This window comes from Vipera berus, assembly GCF_964194415.1.
Source record: "Vipera berus genome assembly, chromosome: 12".
NCBI lineage: Eukaryota > Metazoa > Chordata > Lepidosauria > Squamata > Viperidae > Vipera > Vipera berus.
Window position 1 is genome coordinate 9796988 of NC_138215.1, and position 19307 is coordinate 9816294.

Here is a 19307-nt window from a genome sequence, read left to right on the forward strand (position 1 = left end):
TATTTATTCACGAGATCTAGTTAAGAGCAACAAAGATGATCAGGGGACTGGAGGCTAAAACATACGAAGAACAGTTGCTGGAATTGGGTATGTCTAGTTTAATGAAGAGAAGGACTAAGGGTGACATGATAGAAGTCTTCCATTATCTCAGGGGTTGCCACAAAGAGGGAGTCAATCTATTCTCCAAAAGACGTGAGGGCAGGACAAGAAGTAATGGATGGAAACTAACCAAGGAGAGAAGCAACCTAGAACTAAGGAGAAATGTCTTGACAGTGAGAACATTTAATCAGTGGGATAACCTGCCTCTAGAAGTTGTGAATGCTCCAACACCAGATGTTTTAAAGAAGAGATTGGGCAACCATTTGTCTGAAATGGTATAGGGTTTCCTGCCTGAGCAGGGGTTGGACTAGAAGACTTTCCAACTCTGTTACTGTCTTAATTTTTCTTTCCATTGAAATTCCACGATGCTTTTGCCTAAGCTAACAGTTTCATGTTATACTTCCAAATATTCACTTGAAGGCTAGGCTTGATGCCAACTTGCACTTCAGTGTCGCCCCTGGCAAGGCCGTGGATCAGTTGATGAGTGTGTGTCCTTTTCTACATAGTAACCCAGGCATCCAAGAGCTTCCTACTGAACTTGGACAACTGGTTAATCTTTGGCAGCTGGATATTGAGGATCTAAACATTGGCAATCTTCCAACGGAGATCAGAAAAGAGGGTGAGGTTCTTTCCTTTCTGTAACTGATTAATCTCAGCTGCTCGAACGGGGAGAGGATCCAAACCAAGCCTGATTTTATTTATTATTGAATGGTGGGCAACATGGAATGGCCTCTGTCCAGGCCGTTGTTGTTATGAAACAGAATTGCAGACCTCAAATTTTCCATACGATTCAAATTTGGCTTAATCAGTTCCTTTGCAGGCCACCTTCTCCCTCAAACAGCAGCTCACAGTTACATCCATTGAATGGATTCCATTTTTCCCCCCGTCCGTTTCTGAGTAAGGGCTGTAGAGATGACAGGCAACATTTTTTTATTTTGCAGAAAGTCATAGTTTTTGACACCCGCAACCGAGAGATGTCAGTTTTGTCACTTCCTGGCCCAAGGTTATATTTTTCAGAACGGTTATTTCTGTTGCAACTTAATTTACTGGCAGTTCTGCAGCATTCAAGACAACAAACCGTAACTGGAAATTAAGGATCCTTGGTTTACATAAAATCAGGCTTCTGGTGTTTACTCCTTGTGAATAGGCCTATTATGGCTACCTTAAAACAATTGGTGATGTCCAACGGTTGGTTTATTTTTGCACAATATAACTTCTGTATTCAGCCCTTAAATCAGGAGAACCCAAGATTTTTTTTAAAAAAAAGTATTGATTCATTTTGATTTTTTTTCTTTAATCATCTTATATTCCCACATTTCCAAGGAGCAGATGAAAGAGAGACCCAGACCTAGATTTTTCTTGTTCGGGGCCCAGGTTGCTTCTAGAGCAGACATGTCAAACTCGTGACGTCACGTGATGTTGCGTGACGTATCAGAGCTTTTTCTCCATTGCTGGCAATGGGGTGGGTGCGGTTTCCGGATGACCTAACCTAACTTACTTCAAGCACCGCCAAGATGACTTTGCTCACCCTACATAAAATAAGTTTTGTCTATTTTTTTTTTGACTGGCTATCCTCTACCATTCCTGCCTAGCAGTTTGAAAGCATGGAAATGCGAGTAGATAAATAGGTACCACTTCAGTGGGAAGGTAAGAGCGTTCCATGTGCCTCAGCATGTAGTCATGCTGGCCACATGACCACGGAAGTGTCTTCCGACAATGGCTAAGAAATGGAGATGAGCCTTTACCTGTATCATCATCCACCAATGATTTCTCTATACCTTCCACCTGCAGGACCCAAGACCATTTTAGCCTATTTACGTGCCCAGCTGCGCAAAGCAGAAAAAAGTAACGTGATGAAAATGGTGGTGGTGGGTCCTCCACGACAGGGAAAATCCACCTTGGTTGAGATACTGCAGACAGGGAAACCGTCTCTTTCAATGCCCGACAATGCCACCATCCGGACCACAAGATGGGAGCTCCAGAGACCTGCCGGATTTAAATCCAAGGTAAAAAAAAAAAAGACAAACTTTCAACATTCCAGAAGGGGCTTTGAAGGGTAGGGCAGGGCATGTCAAATTTGATACCTCTGCAAAGATTGCAGCTGGATTTCAGTCCATGTCCCGGAGTCATGTGATTCCCCTTGCGCAATCTTTTGACAAGCAAAGTCAGTGGGGAAGCCATATTCACTTTACAACCGTGCAGGGATTCAGTTAACAATTTTGGCAAGAAAAGTTGTAAAAAGGTGGGGAAACTCACTTAACAACTGTCTCATTTAGAGAGAGAGAGACATGTGGGGTTCAATTGTGGGTGTAAACCGATGACTACCCATATCTCATTTACACATTCTCTCTCACACTCTCTCATGCTCTTTCTCATTTACATGCTCTCTGTCTCAAATCTCTCTCATGAATCCATAACAAAAGCATAACGAACGTGGAAGATAAGGAAAACGGACATTTTTCTGAAAGTGAATGTTAGTCACATTCCGAAATTTCAGATAGCACAAACAAACAAACAAACAAAACCACCCCAACCCCCACCCCATTATTTGAATCCATCTGGAAATGCTTCCAAATTGGGCCTTTGGAGGCCATGTCTTCACTAAAAGGTGAACATGTCATAGAATTCCAGAATGAATTATCTAATTAATAATAAATAATAATAATAAACCTTTATTGCCAAAGTACAACATGTGTACATTGAGATTAGCTGAGCCTCCCCCCGTGCTCTCTCCCCCCAACACACAGTGACAACAAACCCTCCATCCCACCACACTATGTGAACCAACTACACCACACACCGGCCTCCCAAGTTAATTCTGCATAAGATTATGTCCCATTTAAAAGCCTAACAGCCCACGGATAAAAGCTATTTTTCAGCCTGTTGGTACGGCTGGCTATACTCCTATATCTCCTACCGGATGGTAGTAGAGTAAAGAGATACCGTCCAGGGTGTGAGTCATCCCTGAGAATCTTCCTCACTCTTCCAAGGCAACGAGCCCTGGCGATGTCATCCAGTGGTGTCAGGAAACAGCCCACGATGTCTTGTGCTGTGCTCACTACCCTCTGTAATACTTTCCTATCCGCGGCTGTCAGACCAGCATACCAAACCACAATACCGTACGAGAGGACGCTCTCTATGGTAGACCGGTAAAAGAGGGTCATTAGCTGTTGTTCTACCCTGTTCTTCCGCAAGATCCTAAGAAAGTGAAGCCTCTGTTGGGCCTTTCTAGCCACCTGAGTTGTGTTAACTTTCCAGGTTAATTGTAATATAATTAATTGTATTTATTCAGACTCTTCGCGTCCACCCTTTGCTTTCCGTATGGCGCCTTTCACACCTAGACCTTATAAGTTTCAATAATTAGACCTCATAATTGGAAGCCTTTATTCTGTTTCGTTGAGTGTTTTGCAAAATTTAGCAGCAGATGAACTGGTTGGATTCATGCAGAATAAGACTGTGGTGGCTCTTCTCTGTCAGAGTTGGCTTCTATTCCAAATTTTAACTCTGGGAATGTAGGGCTGCCTTAAAAGCAAGCAATGTGTGGAAGGGAAATGACAAGCGCTCTTTCTTCAGAGTGAACATTGACACCCATTGACACCTAGATGCCGTACGCTATGAGGATATGGGAGGGTGCAAGCTCATTATGCATTCACCATTCTCTCTCTCTCTCTCTCTCTCTCATTTAGTTTAACTGCTATCAAGGGGTATTCGTTCCCTTCAATGTAGCTCTTTGTCCAATTAGGTTGACGCTGTTGAGTTTAACGTCTGGGATATCGGAGGCCCCGCCAGCATGTCAACAGTCAACCAATGCTTCTTCACAGATAAGGCATTGTACATTGTCATCTGGAACTTGGCACTGGGAGAAGAAGCTGTGGCGAATCTTCAATTCTGGTTACTCAGTATTGAGGTAGGAACAGTGGAAGTACCAGTTTGGCAAAAAGCTATTTTTCATTTCATGTTAAAATTCTTCAGGGTTGACATCTTTACATCAACTATCACCCAACTCTCATCCTTCATCTCTATGTGTTTTGTCGGTTCCTAATGTTTATTCCAAAAACACATTTGTGAACATTTAGTTTAAGGTGCCTTCTTTATTACCCTCCAGATATGTCAAATTTCAGTTCCCATAATTCCTCAGGGTAAAGGTCCAATATGTTTTGTTGTTAAAGAATGAAATCATTTTCTGTCATGATACAGGCAGAAAAACTAATAGCATGTGCAGTAGAACCTTTTTTTAAAAAAATATCCTCTTAATGGGATACGAGTATCCATAAAGCATAATATCATGTCCTACACATGATATCTGAATGCAGCCCATGTGGCTTATTTGAAAAACTGGAATTGCTATGCCATTGGGTCATAAGCAAATGGTGGCAGTTATAGACATGTGTATTTCCTAGTTTATCTTTGGTTTGTTTGTCTGCCTTACCTAAGACTTCCAGAGGGATTCCAGCATAGAACACAGAACATCATCACAATTGGAAGGGATTTTGGAGGTCTTCTAGTCCAACCCCCTACTTAAGCAGAAGACCCTATAATATTTCAGACAAATAGTTGTCCAGTCTCTACTTAAACCCTGCAATGATAGAGCATCTACAACTTCTGGAGTCAAGCTGTTCCACTGGTTAATTGCTCTCCCTGTCCGGAACTTTCTCCTTAGTTCTGGGTTGCTTCTCTCCTTGATTAGTTTCCATTCATTGCTTCTTGTCCTACCTTCAGGTGCTTTGGACAATAGGCTGACCCATTCTTCTTTGTGGCAGCCCTTCAAATATTAGAACACTGCCATCGTATCACCCCTAGTCCTTCTTTTCATTAGACTAGACCTACCCAATTCCTGCAACCGTTCTTCGTATGAAGCAGTCATTGGCCAAGTAGGAAACGATGACTTCATTTACCTGCAAGACCAGATCTACTTTGTTCTGACTCTTCCAACCAACTGTGGCTTAAGTGAACCATAGCTTAATGCCACTCTCTCTTTCCAGGCCAAGGCTCCAAATTCAGTTGTGCTGGTGGTAGGGACGCATCTGGACCTCATTGAAACAAAATTCCGTGTCGAAAGGATTGCCACCTTAAGAGCCTATGTCCTGGCTGTCTGTCGATCTCCCTCAGGTTCAAGAGCCACTGGCTTTCCAGACATCACACTGAAGCATTTGCAGTAAGTTGGATGTGGGTGCAACAGCAACTCACACTAGCAAGGCCTTACCTTCAGCTGCTTGCTTTTCGACTACTCAAGTATGACCAGTGCTTTTTTTGTAAAAGAAAAAGGTGCCGGAACTCACACATATCATACAACCCACCTTGCCTACCCTACAAGGTTCCATCCAAAAAAAGGTACCGGAACTCCGTTCTGAGCGTTCTATGAGAAAAAAAGCCCTGAGTATGACTAAGGAAGAGTGGTGTCATGGGTCTACCTCTGAGCAAATTGCGGGGTTTTGCTGCAGGACAGGTGCAGGTAGTCCTTGACTTATGACTACAACTGAGCCCCCAAATTTCTGTTGCTAGGTGGATTTTACCCCATTTTAACAATTTTTCCTGCCACGGTTAAGCGAATCACTGCAGTTCTTAAGTTAGTAACACGGCTGTTAATTGATTCTGGCTTCCCCATTGACTTTGCTTGTCAGAAAGTCACAAAAGGGGATCACGTGACCCTGGGACACTGCAACCGTCATAAATGCGAGTCAGTTGCCAAGTGTCTGCATTGTCTGAATTTTGATCATGGGGAATGCTGCAATAGTCGTAAACCATGGAAAATGGTCATAAATCACTTTTTGAATGCCGTTGTAACTAAATGAACTGTTGTAATTTGAGGACCACCTGTACTGTTATGAAACATCTTTCCTGAAAGATGGTGGATTATAGAGTCCAGAAGCACCAAGGAAGTGACCACTATTTTTTTAAGTGAAGACCAAGGAGAGGGTGATACAGTCAAAGCAGTTCTCAAACAGTAAGATATGTCTTTAAATGTCTGAGATTAGGTCTTAAGCCCTGTGGTTGCCTCACAAAATTGTACTCCAGAGAGCTGGTCACATTCTTTTCCACAAAGCAAAGCCTAGCCCTAACATTTTAATTTCACAGCTCAATCCACCATGCTGCACAAGCAGAGCACAAGATAGCGTTACCACGTCATGTTTAGGCTTTCAGGGTGACACAGTTGTTGCCCACAAAAATGTGTTGATAATGAGCCATTTATGGCTTGGTTAGTCAAGCTTAGCATGATGTTTGAATGGGAGATTTTATTTTATTTTCCCAGTAGAGAAAGAATTAGAGGTCAACAGTAGCTTATTGTTTGGCTTCTTGGTGATACATGACTTCTGAGTTCCTGGCCTGCTTATTAATTGCATTTCTGTGAGCCTAAGACAGTGGAGCATCGTTAAAAAGGCTGGACTTTATTGCTAATAATAAGGGACGGGGCTGGCAAAATATTGCAAAATATTTTCTCTTCTATTTTCAGCACATAATGCCATTGGTTAAGGAGCAAATGTAACAAGGAGAGCTGAGTTGATCTTGGCTTATCTCAAAAGCCTAAGCATGGTCAGACCTGATTCATCCATGGGTGTAATACCAGCAGGAAATCTAGGGCTAGATTATAAAATCAGATGTGTCACTAAGAGTCGTGATGGCGCAATGGTTAGAATGCAATTATGGCAGGCTAATTCTGCTCACATTGCCAGGAGTTTGATCCTGACTCATTCAAGGTTGACTCAGCAGCCTTCCATCCTTCCAAGGTCGGTAAAAATGAGGACACAGATTGTTGGGGGCAACTTGCTGACTCTGTAAACTGCTTAGAGAGGGCTGTAAAGCACTGTGAAGCGGTATATAAGTCTAAGTGCTATTGCTATTAAGAGCTGTGGTGGTGGAGTGGTTAGAATGCAGCATTGCAGGCTGACTCTGCCCACTGCCAGGAGTTCGATCCTGACCGGTTCAAGGTTGATTCAGCCTTCTTCCTTCCGAGGCGGGTAAAATGAGGACCCAGACTGTTTGGGGGCAAATATGCTGACTCTGTAAACCACTTAGAGAGGGCTGTAAAGCACTATAAGTCTATTGCTATTGTCCTTCCTTCCTTCCTTCCTTCCTTCCTTCCTTCCTTCCTTCCTTCCTTCCTTCCTTCCTTCCTTCCTTCCATAGTGCACAGTGATTAGAATGCAGTATGGCAGGCTAACTCTGCTCACATTGCCAGGAGTTCGATCTTGGCTGGTTCAAGGTTGACTCAGCCTTCCATCCTTCCAAGGTCGGTAAAAATGAGGACCCAGATAGTTGGGGGCAATAGGCTGACTCTGTAAACCACTTAGAGAGGGCTGTAAAGCACTGTGAAGCGGTATATAAGTCTAAGGGCTACTGCTATTGCTATTGCAAATAACAACAGAGGTTCCATGTGATTTTTCTCCTGCCATTTCTTTTCACAGTGAGCTCTCGTGCAAAACGCTGGAAGGCCTGGATGGGTTGCGGCAGCTGATTTTCCATATCAGCACAAACATGAGGGATGTCGGAAATTCCATTGGCTCGCAGAGGCTTGTTGGGAGATTGGTGTGTAATTTCTATAGGAGACAGCTATGTCGCTTTATGTGTGTGTGTGTGGGGGGTTTCGGGGTTTCTCCGTTTTGTCATTTTTAAGAGACACATAAGCTCTGCTGAGAAGTAATATAAACATGGCACTGTTTAGTACACATTAAGACTCCTTAGCTGCAGTTGTGTGCCCAGAGTGTCCAGATGTTGGAGGGTGGGACCAATTAGCCTGCACAATGTACATTTGCTTTATGACTGGGTGTGACTTCCAAGTATAGCTGTCAACGCTGCTAACATCGAATGTTATTGCTTGACAAGAGATGAAGAAGTAGCCATTTCATATGTTAAACTTGTGTATTGCTTTAAGAGATTGGATTAAGGTTGGGAGGGGGGAAGAGGAGGATTGTTGCTTGGAGAGGACCAGTTTGCGTAGATTAGCCAATGACCATCACCCACAACTTTGAAGAGTTAACTAGCCTATTTTATTAGGCTATACTTGAGAAAGTAATTCATACTTGTTGCATCCAGAACCAAGGCCTTTTTATTAGCTGATCCTGAATTCTAGTTAATATAGGAAATGAAAAAAAGACATGAGTGAAGGTAAATATTCATGTCCCAGGATAATGTTGCAGAATCCAATCTGGGTCCAGAGGTTTAGTCTTCCAAGCTTTTGGATTCATGCTGGAGCCCATCCTCAGGGAACTTCTGTGTGTGCTTTGAGCTGTTCTCTGTGTGGTATTTACATGGTGGCTGTTGTTGTTTTAGATGTAGATTGGGGTGTTGATGACTGGCTATTAAGTCCTTGGCTGTTGTTTCCTTGGGCTGCCAAATCCCCAGTTCCTAAATACTTGATAAGCTGGGGGTAAATCAGCAGTCCTGTTAATTGAAGAGCGTGTTTCCCAGGCTGTTTTTGTGCCTGCTTGTTGAACAGTCTTAGCTGCTGCAAAATTGAATGTATGTTTTTGTTTATTGCAATGTGAGACTACCAATGAGTTGGGGTCTCCTCATCTGACTGCTTGCTTGTGTTCTTGCAATCCTTCCCATCTGTCCTACGTAGTCACAGGGGCAAAAAGACAGCCTTTTCAGAACATCAACAAATGCAATTTCATTCCTTCTTAGTCTCAGCAACCAGACTGTGCCAGTGGTCGGATTCAGATATGTGAACAACCGGTTCTCTGTGTGGATGCCGCTTCCGGAAGTCCATTCTGGGCCTGGGCAACAAAAAATTAGCTACCAGTTCTGCTGAAGTAGTGAGAACCAGCTGAATCCCACCATTGGACTGTGCTATATAAAACTGAGCAGATATGTTGCTTTGATCAAGTGATTTATTTGCACTATCATGTAACAGGTCCCGAGGAGCTATTTGAGCCTTCAAGTGTCCGTCACAATAGAGCAACAGAGGAGAAGCCAAAACGATAGTGTGCAATATCTCACTGACAAGGAAATACAAGGAATCATTGAGAAAACTCCAGCCAATGACATCAAGGATTATGAAGACATACAGGCTGGTATATATGCATGGAATAATTTTATCAGAGGCTAGGTGTATAGTATGCTTGACAGTGTACAAGGAGATTCTGTTCACAAACTATGCCTGTGTTTTGCAAAGTTGAAGTGGTGAGTTTTTTCTGGTGTTCATGAAACCCAAAAGAGTGAGCTGCAATTGCATCACAGATGCGCATTCCCTGTTGTCTCATAAGGAATTCCTAGAGTGATTTCCTTGGGGGTGTTTTGAGTATTTCAGGAAAGAATTAATATTATAAAAGGCAGAGGGAATAACAACAATGATGTCCAATCATCTACACTTCTCTACTTGGGGGAAACTCAACAGAGCCAGCCATCTGAAACAAAATAGGAACAACCTTTTTTGCCCCAGTTGTTCAGCAAATTACTGGGGTTGTTAGGTGAATCACATGGTCATTAAGTGAAGGTGGCCTTGATTGTCAGAAACCAGCTGGGAAGCTTGCAAATGAAGATCATGTAATTGTACAACTGTTGTAAATGCATACAACAGGGGTCTTCAAACTTGGCCCTTTTATGACTTGTGGACTTCAACTCCCAGAATTCCTCAGCCAGTGTGCCTGGCTGAGGGATTCTGGGAATTGAAGTCCACAAGTCATAAAAGGGCCAAGTTTGAAGACCCCTGGCATACAACATAGAGTTGGAAGGGACCTTGGAGGTCTTCTAGTCTAAGCCCCTGCTTAGACTATACACACACACATACACACACACACACACACACAAACAGTGGAGTGGCCATCTAGAAAGAAGAGACAGGGGTAATCAAAAGGCGATGGCACCCTTTGTCATATCTTCCTTTCTCCACAGCCATCAATTTCCTGATCGAAACAGGGACGCTGATGCATTTCCCAGACACAAGCCATGGGCTGAGGAACCTCTACTTCCTTGACCCGGTGTGGTTGTCCGAATGCCTGCAGAGAATCTTCAACATCAAAAGCTCCAAGTCAATCGCCAAGAACGGCGTGATCAAAGCCGAGGACCTTCGGATGCTGATGGTCGGGACTGGGTTCACCAAGGAAACCGAAGAGCAGTATTTCCAATTCCTGGCCAAGTTTGAAATTGCGTTACCGATAGCTAACAACAGGTACACTGGTAATTGTCGTCCGAACGGAGTGATTGAGATTGAAAGAACCAAAAGGGGCAGGAAACAAAGTCACTCCAGAGTCCCTTCTCCTCCTCCTCCTCCTCCTCCTCCTCCTCCTCCTCCTCCTCCTCCTCCTCCTCCTCCTCCTCCTCCTCCTCCTGTGATTTGGTGATTTGCAGAAGCCCAAAAGGCCCTTTCCAATTACCCAGCATACCGGCAGTCCTCAACTTACGGCCACAATTGTGCCCAAAATTTCTCCTGCCAAAGGGGACAACTGCAAAGTGAATTTGCCCCCATTTTATGACTTCTCTTGTCACATTCTCTCGTTAAAGCGAATCACTGCAGTTGAGTTGGTCACACGGTTCTCAAGTGCATCTGGCTTTTCCCATTGCCTTTGCTTGTCAGAAGCTCCCAAAAGGGGATCGATCACACATGGCCCCAGGACACTGCAACCGTCTTAAATAGTTGTCAAGTGTCTGAATTTGGATCACATGACCACATGCAGGGAAGCCGTGTGGTGGTTGTAAGTGAGGAAAAATCGTCCTAAGTCACTTTTTCCCAGTTGTAACTTTGCAACAGTCACTAAATGAACAGTTGTTAGTCGAGAACTGTCTGTATTTGTGGAGACAAATTTATTTATTTATTTATTTATTTATTTTTATTTTATTCCATTTATATCCCGCCCTTCTCCGAAGACTCAGGGCGGCTTACAAGCTTAGCAGTAGCCTTCATTCCATGTATATGCCTGCTTATTATTAGGGCTTTCACACACACCCCCAAGCGGCATTATTACAAAGTCAGCTTATTGCCCCCAACAATCTGGGTCCTCATTTTACCTACCTGGGAAGGATGGAAGGCTGAGTCAACCTTGAGCCTGGTGGGATGCGAACCTGCACTAATTGCAGGCAGCTGGTGTTACTTAAGGAGTAACACCAGCTGGTGTTACTCCTTAATGGAAACTTTGTCCAAACTCTTTCCAAAGAAGGGGAGATGTGCCAACGATTTCCCAAAACAAGGGTTCTGCCTTAGGGTGGGGGGGGGAAACCACCTCTCCATGGGAAAGTTATTTTTCCTTTGGAATTTAATGGAAGGGTAGGAAGGCAGAGAGGTTGCAGGGATGTTTGTATATGAAACACAGGACATCCCATGTTCTCCTTGGCCGTCTTATCTCTACACAAATTCCATCCATTAAAATCCTCCCCCCACCTCCAAAAAAAAAACAACCTCCTTTGGAAAAATGTCTCAAGCAAGATCTCTTTCATCCAATGGAATGAAAACCGAGAGAAGAATGCAAGGGAATTTTTCTTCAAGGCATTTGCATAGCCGAAATCCGTTTCAGCTATGCTTTGTTGACCGTCCCAGACGCAGTCTGATAAATCATGTGTTCGTGGCTTATTCGGCCAATTTCTGGATTTATTTTCCTTCCCTTTCACCTTCTTATATCCATATGGGGCTAAAAAACAAAACCAACTCTTGTGTTCTGAGCTCAAACATAACAAGCAGTGGTTAAAGCCAGAGTCATATTTGTGGTTTGTTGGCTGTGATGGGGTCAGTCTTCCTGTTCATCTGTTTCCCAGCCCTTTTTGCAAACAGGAGCCAAGAGGGAAAAGATCACAATAAGATTGTCACTTAGCTAACCTTATTTGGGCTGAAAAGATAAGCTGGGTCTGGTATGGTCAGCCCTTAGGTGAGAGACCTCCAGAATATTACAGTCCTATCTCAGCACTCGACTGCCTCAAAACTCATAGAATTCTGTATTTGACGAGTTTTGAAGCAGAAACCTTGACCCAGCGCTTGTCTTTCTTCCAATAGTCAACATGCAAGCAAGAATTTGCTGATATCAGCGGCCTTGTGACTTGCTATCTCTTCCAGCCGAAATGGCAGGTCACGTGATGGTAGGCGACCATCCTAGAAAAGTGGTAGTGGGGGAGGGGAATGAGCTGAACCAGTGGCAGCACTGCACAAGCCTAAGTGATAAATGACTGGAGCTAGGCGATTGGTAGAGGGACGCGGTGGCTCAGTGGGTTAGGACGCTGAGCTTGTCGAACAGAAGGTCGGCAGTTTGGCGGGTCGAATCCCAAGTGCCGCGTAACAGAGTGAGCGCCTGTTACTCGTCCCAGCTTCTGCCAACCTAGCAGTTCGAAAGCTCGTAAAAATGCAAGTAGAAAAATAGGGACCGCTATGGTGGGAAGGTAACAGCGTTCCGTGCGCCTTTGGCGTTGTCTAGTCATGCTGGCCACATGACCACGGAGACGTCCTCAGACAAGCGCTGGCTCTTCGGCTTTGAAACGGAGATGAGCACCGGCCCCTAGAGTCGGAAACAACTAGCACACATGTGTGGGGGAACCTTTACCTTTACCTTTTAGGCAATTGGTGGTACTCGGATGTTGCCATATCCTAAAAGTGGTACAATGGGTGAAAAGGTTGAAAAGCCCTGGTCTACAGAACAGTTTTTCTGACAGTGGGAAAAAAACAAAGGGATGTTTCCCATTTTTTGAGCACTGAATTCCCATTGGGATGGAGGAAGGAGGCAAAATGGTGCAAACTATTAAAATTCTCCAGAAGCAGAAAAGGGAAGTTATTTGTTATTTGCATTGGGAAAACCTTCATGATGGTGGTGGTCATCTCAGGACTGACTCTAAATACTTCTCCATTCTTCACGGCACATGTTTGCATTCCACCTGAAAAGAAACATACAGGAAGCATTGGGAACCTAGTGGCTTCCAGATTTTAGATACAACAGTCCCTTGCCACTGGCTAATCTGGCCTGGCTTGGTAGGAACTGCAGTCCAGCCTTTTCTGAAACTAGTGATAGGATGAGTCATTATTGCAAAGGTCTATTTCCCTTCCCTTCAACCCAATTTATGACATCTGGCTGTAGGGAGTGCCTAAAAAGAATCAAAATAAACTCTGCACATGGAGTTGACACGTTAGCAGGTCTTTTTGCCAAGAAGATAGGGTGTCAGGTTTTGGCATTCCCCAGAAAGAATTTAGAAAGATTTGTGTTGGACTTGACTTAAGGAAAGAGATTCTTCAATGCTGCCATCATGAGCTTCTCTGAATTATGAGTCAGAAGCTGCTCTAAACACCAGAAGCTGCTTAGTTTGGGGTTTGTTTGTTTTTTTAAAAAAACACATTTTTCTTCACATTTGTTCTTTCCTCCTCCTCCTCTTTTCTTGCCAAACAAATCACAGCGAGGATCGTCGTGTTTTCCTTTCCCCACCCTTTTCAGATCCTTTTGGTTCAAATGATGCTGCTCTTTATTGACACTGTTGCTGTGATTAGCTCTTTAGGATGGATCATTGGCAATTAGTGTCTGGATTGTTGGATAAGCGGTTTGCAATCCTGTAGAAAAAAACAATTGTCAGTTTTATCAGCCAAGAAACATAGAATCTTCTAACAGAGATAAATGCACTCTGTGCTAAAGATCTCAGGTTTAAGGGGTATTCTGAGACTGTAGCAATAGCAATAGCACCTAAGACTTATATACCGCTTCGCAGTGCTTTACAGCCCTCTCTAAGTGGTTTACAGAGTCAGCCTATTTGCACCCAACAATCTGGGTCCTCATTTTACCAACCTCAGAAGGATGGAAGGCTGAGTCAACCTTCAGTCCTGTCAGGTTCAAACTGCCAAACTGCAGGCAGCCAGCAATCAGCAGAAGTAGCCTGCAGTTGTTGTTGTTAGCTGCGGAGTCATGTCCGAGCCATTGCGCCCCCATGGACAATGTTCCTCCAGGCCTTCCTGTCCTCTACCATCTTCTGGAGTCCCTTTAAGCTCACGCCTACTGCTTCAGGGACTCCATCCAGCCACCTCATTCTCTGTCATTCCCTTCTTCTTCTCTTGCCCTCAGTCTTTCCCAACATTAGGCTCTTCTCCAGTGAGTCCTTCCTTCTCATTAGGTGGCCAAAGTATTTGAGTTTCAACTTCAGGATCTGGCCTTCTAAAAAGCAGTCAGGGTTGATCTCCTCTAGGACTGACCGGTTTGATCGCCTTGCAGTCCAAGGGATTCGCAGGAGTCTTCTCCAGCACCATAGTTCAAAGGCCTCAATTCTTAGTACTGCACTCTAACCACTGCACCACATGGCTGTAGCTGACTGTTCCCTTGTCTCAGTTCTCATATGGAGCTGAAAATGCATTATTTAAAACCGTTGACCACAATTCATGCTGATTCTGAGAGTGGCAGTTAATTATTCAGTATAATGTATCATGTAATATTTCACCAGTATACTTTTTTTTTTTTGGAAAGTGATTCCAGGTCTTAAAAGAAATCAAGATCCTTCATTGCTGTCCTTCGAAAAATCAGGATCTTCTAGCGTTCAATTATAATTTTTTTTTAATGACCGTTACAATTTGGAAAACATATTGAGTTCTGTATTTTTTCCCCTGAGACTTTCATAGTGAAAGCAAAACAGGATGTTTAATAGAAGCCCTTTTTATGTGTAAGGTGCTGCAGTGACAAGTCATCACAACTATTGTTGATAACACAAAGGCCTTACAATATTTATTGTTCTTCAGATTGGAGCATAAAATATATACCTTACAACCCTGGGGTAAATAGACGGTCCTGGAAACAGAACATGTTTGGAATGCCTAGTTCTTTGGTTGCTGTAGAGCAGCGCTTGGTTTCCAATCTTTTCTTCACCATGCTGCAAAGGTTATAAGTGTGAAAAATGGTCATAAGTCACTTTTTCAGTGCTGTTGTAACTTCAAACAGCCACTAAATGACCTGTTGCAAGTGAGCTTAATATCAGTTTCATTCTCTTCTGGTCAATTTCTAAATACTCCTGGAAAAACTGCCCAGCTTGTTTTTCCTCTGCTTTTCTAAACAGCAGGTACTTTCCTTGTGCAAAATCACATAATTTGAAACACAATAGCAACTTACAAAACCCACAATTGCCTTAATAAAACACTATAAAAGTGTTTGGGAAGAATCTAGATTTTTCTGGGGGGGGAGTAAGAAAGAGGATGTTAGAATACAATTGTCTGAAAGTGAAGTATTCAACACAGTAATGGGATGTATATGTAGAACAGAACAGAACAGAACAGAACAGAACAGAACAGAACAGAACAGAACAGAATAGAATAGAATAGAATAGAATAGAATAGAATAGAATAGAATAGAATAGAATAGAATAGAATAGAATAGAATAGAATAGAATAACAGGCTTGTAAGAAACCTTGGAGGTCTTCCAGTCCAACCCTTGCTCAGGCAGGATACTCTATACCATTTGAGACAAATGGTTATCCAATCTCTTCTTAAAAACCTCCAGTATTGGAGCACCCACAGCTTCTGGAGGCAGGTTGTTCCACTGATTAATTGTTCTCACTGTCAGGAAATTTCTCCTTAGTTCTAGATTGCTTCTCTCTTTGGTTAGTTTCCATCTGTTGCTTCTTGTCCTGCCTTCAGGGGCTTTGGAGAATAGCTTGACTCCCTCTTCTTTGGGGCAACCCCTGAGATATTGGAACACTGCTATCCTGTCACCTCTCATCCTTCTCTTCATTAAACTAGACATACCCAATTCCAGCAATCGTTCTTTATGTTTCATCCAGGGTAATGAAATTCTGCTTTCCAAAACTGCACTTTGTATAATCTGAATGTTTAACTGGGTTTCAGTTATCTCCTGCCCCACCTGCTTCCTGCCAAGCCAGCCTTTGATGTTCACGGCTTACGCCACCAGACAACAAACAGCATCCAAAGAGTTTTCAAGATGAGCTTTGTGCCTGTTGGGTTTTGGCAACGTTTTATAGCCCGGATGCTGATCAGTCTTGCAGAGATGGATCTTCAGGTATGTGGATGAAAGAACTTCAGGGGGTGATGAAAAGTTGAACCACAAAATGTGTTGGCAGTGCGCTTTCTCCGTCCACAATGGAATGTATTGTTTTATCTAACTTGGTTAAACAGTTTAAGAAGATAAAAGGGGACAGAAATGAATATGAGGTGAGAAAAAGAAAAGAAGGAAGAAGAAATCAAAGATGGAGCTAAAATGAAAGACAGAGAAAATCTAAATAGAAAAGAAAGAAAAAAACATACAGAGAAGTAGCTTCCAATCTTCTTTACAGCAGTTATAAGTACAATGATAAAATATAGAATTATTCATTTCTCTCTAGCTCCTTGATTACAACTCAGCTCTCTTTCCTACAATCTGTTCTGGTCTAGGATGGAATGCAAAGCATCAGCTGTGAATATCTTATGATCTTATGTTAATGATCTTATGAATGTCTTATGATTGTTGTGAGCCAACAAAAGTCAAAAGGTATAGTCATTCGTGAGACCCAAGGTCCAATCCCCTCACAGCTTTACTGAAAAATCCTTGAAAAATGTACCTTTTTCAGCCTTAATAATGTGAAAGAAATGCCTTATCAAGAGAACACAATAATATTAACACACTTGCAGGGCACAGATTGGGAATACTGAATATGGATCATCTCTGATTCCACAGAAGGACAGGGCAGCCTAAAACTGGAAGCAAAATGCCAAGAAGTCTTGGGAATTTTGAGATTCAAAATCCAGTATTGTAATGGGGATGTTTTTGCTTGTGATGTGCAATAGCTCTAAGTCTAGTAATAATAACAACAACAACTTGATAATTTCCAGATAGTGGTCATTTTCTACCATGTCCATGAACCAAACCTATCATAATTAGCTATAGGCTCAATTCTCAATGGCTCTGTTAACTTGTCTGCAATCAGAAACATTTGTGGGGGGGAAAATCTCTGGGAAATTAGAGTAGGATCATATCTCAACAGTCTACATCAGTATTTTTCTGTCTGTCTGTCTGTCTGTCTGTCTGTCTGCCTGCCTGCCTCTATCTATCTATCTATCTATCTATCTATCTATCTATCTATCTATCTATCTATCTATCTATCTATCTATCTATCTATCTATCTATCTATTTTATTGGCCTTCCATCTTACCTCAGGATAGCTGGGCAGCTTACAATATTATTGCTCAAATGGCTATGGTCTGGAGGCCAGAAATCAGGGTTTTCAGGAATAATGTTGGTTGAAGAAGCCAAATGTGAGTTTGTTAATGGAGATGCCATTCAAGTAAGTCCCTTACAGCATATATCATTCCCTACCACATTTTTTTTATTATTTTGGTCCAATCCCAAGGAGGGTATTTTGATGGCATCTAGAACCACCAAAATTGTCCTTTGCAATTATGGAATAGAGCTTTGTTTTTCTCTTCAAAGCAAAAGTGATTCAAGCGTGCCTGTAATCAGTGTGTGTGTGTGTTTTGCTGAAGACATAATAGAAATACATTTGGCACTAGTTAATTCTAAGCACTTGATTACACTTCATGGGCAATCTGTGTAATTAGCCACCCAATCTTGTTATCTTGTTATTATCTTGTCATCACTTCAGACTGTTCAGTTGATTTGTATCAGCACTGGGAATAATTCTGCAAGATTTCAAGGCCATAGTTGGCTCATATAAACATAGAATTTTGGAAAAAAGAAAGAAAGATTGAAAATATTTCCCGGTAAACTCTGCAGCGTGTGTCCTTGGTACCACCCCAGAACTAAGGTTGCAAAACAGCAGTCTTCAGTCACAAGGCGACTGAATGACTGCTGGGGGAAAAAGCCAAATATGCCACCAATAGCAATATAGTTTCCCAAAATTGTAAAACTACCATAGTTCCACTGTTCTCTGAGACAGACACACTTTTCTTTGAGCATAGCATTCAGTTCTGGAGAAGATTCGGAGAAACTGAAACAAGTATAAAGAAAAATCTGCATATGATCAGGAGATAATGCAGGAAGCATTGTATTATTGGAAGAGATCTAGTTTTGCCTTCTGGTACTTTGGAAAAGTAAGTTAACCCTCTCATAGACTAGACTAGACTAGACTAGACTAGACTAGAATAGACTAGAATAGGACAGGACAGGACAGGACAGGACAGAACAGAACAGAATAGAACAGGAATAGGAATAGGAATAGGAATAGGAATAGAATAGAATAGAATAGAATAGAATAGAATGGAATGGAATGGAATGGAATGGAATGGAATGGAATGGAATGGAATGGAATGGAATAGAATAGAATAACAGAGTTGGAAGGGAACTTGGAGGTCTTCTAGTCCAGCCCCCTGCTCAAGCAGGAGAATCTATACCATTTCAGACAAGTGACTGTCTAGTCTCTTCTTAAAAACCTCCAGTGATGGAGTGACCACGATTTCTGAAGGCAAAGCTGTTCCAGTGGTTAATTGTCCTCTCTGTCAGGAAGTTTCTCCTTAATTCCAGGTTGCTTCTCTCTTTGATCATTTTCCATCCATTGTTTCTTATCCTGCCGTCTGATGCTCTGGAGAATAGTTTGACTCCCTCTTCTCTATGGCAGCCCCTCAGATATTGGAACACTGCTATCATGTCACCCCTCATCCTTCTTTTCATTAAAGTAGACTTACCCAATTCCAGAAACCGTTCTTCATATTTTTAGCCTCCAGACTCATCTTCGTTGCTCTTCTCTGCACTTTTTTTTCCCCAAAGGCTCAACCTCTTTTTTGTAAGGTGGTGACCAAAATTCGACGCAGTATTCCAGGTGTGGTCTTACTAAGGTTTTATGTTATTGATTACTGATCTGGCCCAGTTCTTTTTGTAACATGTCCCTTTGTTTTTCCTCTTCTAGTTCTTTGAAAACAAGAGGGTGACCAAGAACCGAAATAAAAGCTCTGTAATCTACAGCTTTACAGGCACACAGAGAAACAGATGTAGCACCTTCCGGGTTAAAAGGAATCACACCATTTATTGGCAAGAAGGACTCTTTGTCTCCTTTGATGGAGGCTATTTGAGGTAAATATTACATAAGGTGGATTCAGTTTTAAGGCCTTACATTCCAAACCCCAAAGTAAGATGGGAACTTTTAAATGACCTCACATCGTTCACATTTCTTGGCAAGCAGAGACATGAGCTTAATTTTTCACAATCGTGGTTAGAGCCAGTGCAGAACCATATAAAATGGCTCAGATTCTGTATCACCGGCTGCTTAGTTTTAATTGAATTGATGAGCAGTTTTGTGGTGTTGGTTTTAACTCTACGGAGTTCAGTGGAGCTTGCCTTCAGAAGTTGTGGGTGCTTCATCACTTGAGGCTTTTAAGAAGAGA

At 42.5% G+C, this 19307-nt stretch overlaps 1 protein-coding gene across 1 annotated transcript in view; it reads left to right on the forward strand.

The window, feature by feature from the left end:
* Positions 1–19307, forward strand: part of LRRK1 (leucine rich repeat kinase 1) — an 81915-nt gene that overhangs the window by 33415 nt on the left and 29193 nt on the right. Inside the window, exons 14-22 of the mRNA XM_081337547.1 lie at positions 606–718; positions 1891–2105; positions 3842–4006; positions 5082–5254; positions 7503–7623; positions 8951–9110; positions 9931–10207; positions 15822–15993; positions 18833–18996. Coding sequence (XP_081193673.1) covers positions 606–718; positions 1891–2105; positions 3842–4006; positions 5082–5254; positions 7503–7623; positions 8951–9110; positions 9931–10207; positions 15822–15993; positions 18833–18996 — 1560 coding nt within the window. The remainder of the gene's footprint in view (positions 1–605; positions 719–1890; positions 2106–3841; positions 4007–5081; positions 5255–7502; positions 7624–8950; positions 9111–9930; positions 10208–15821; positions 15994–18832; positions 18997–19307) is intronic.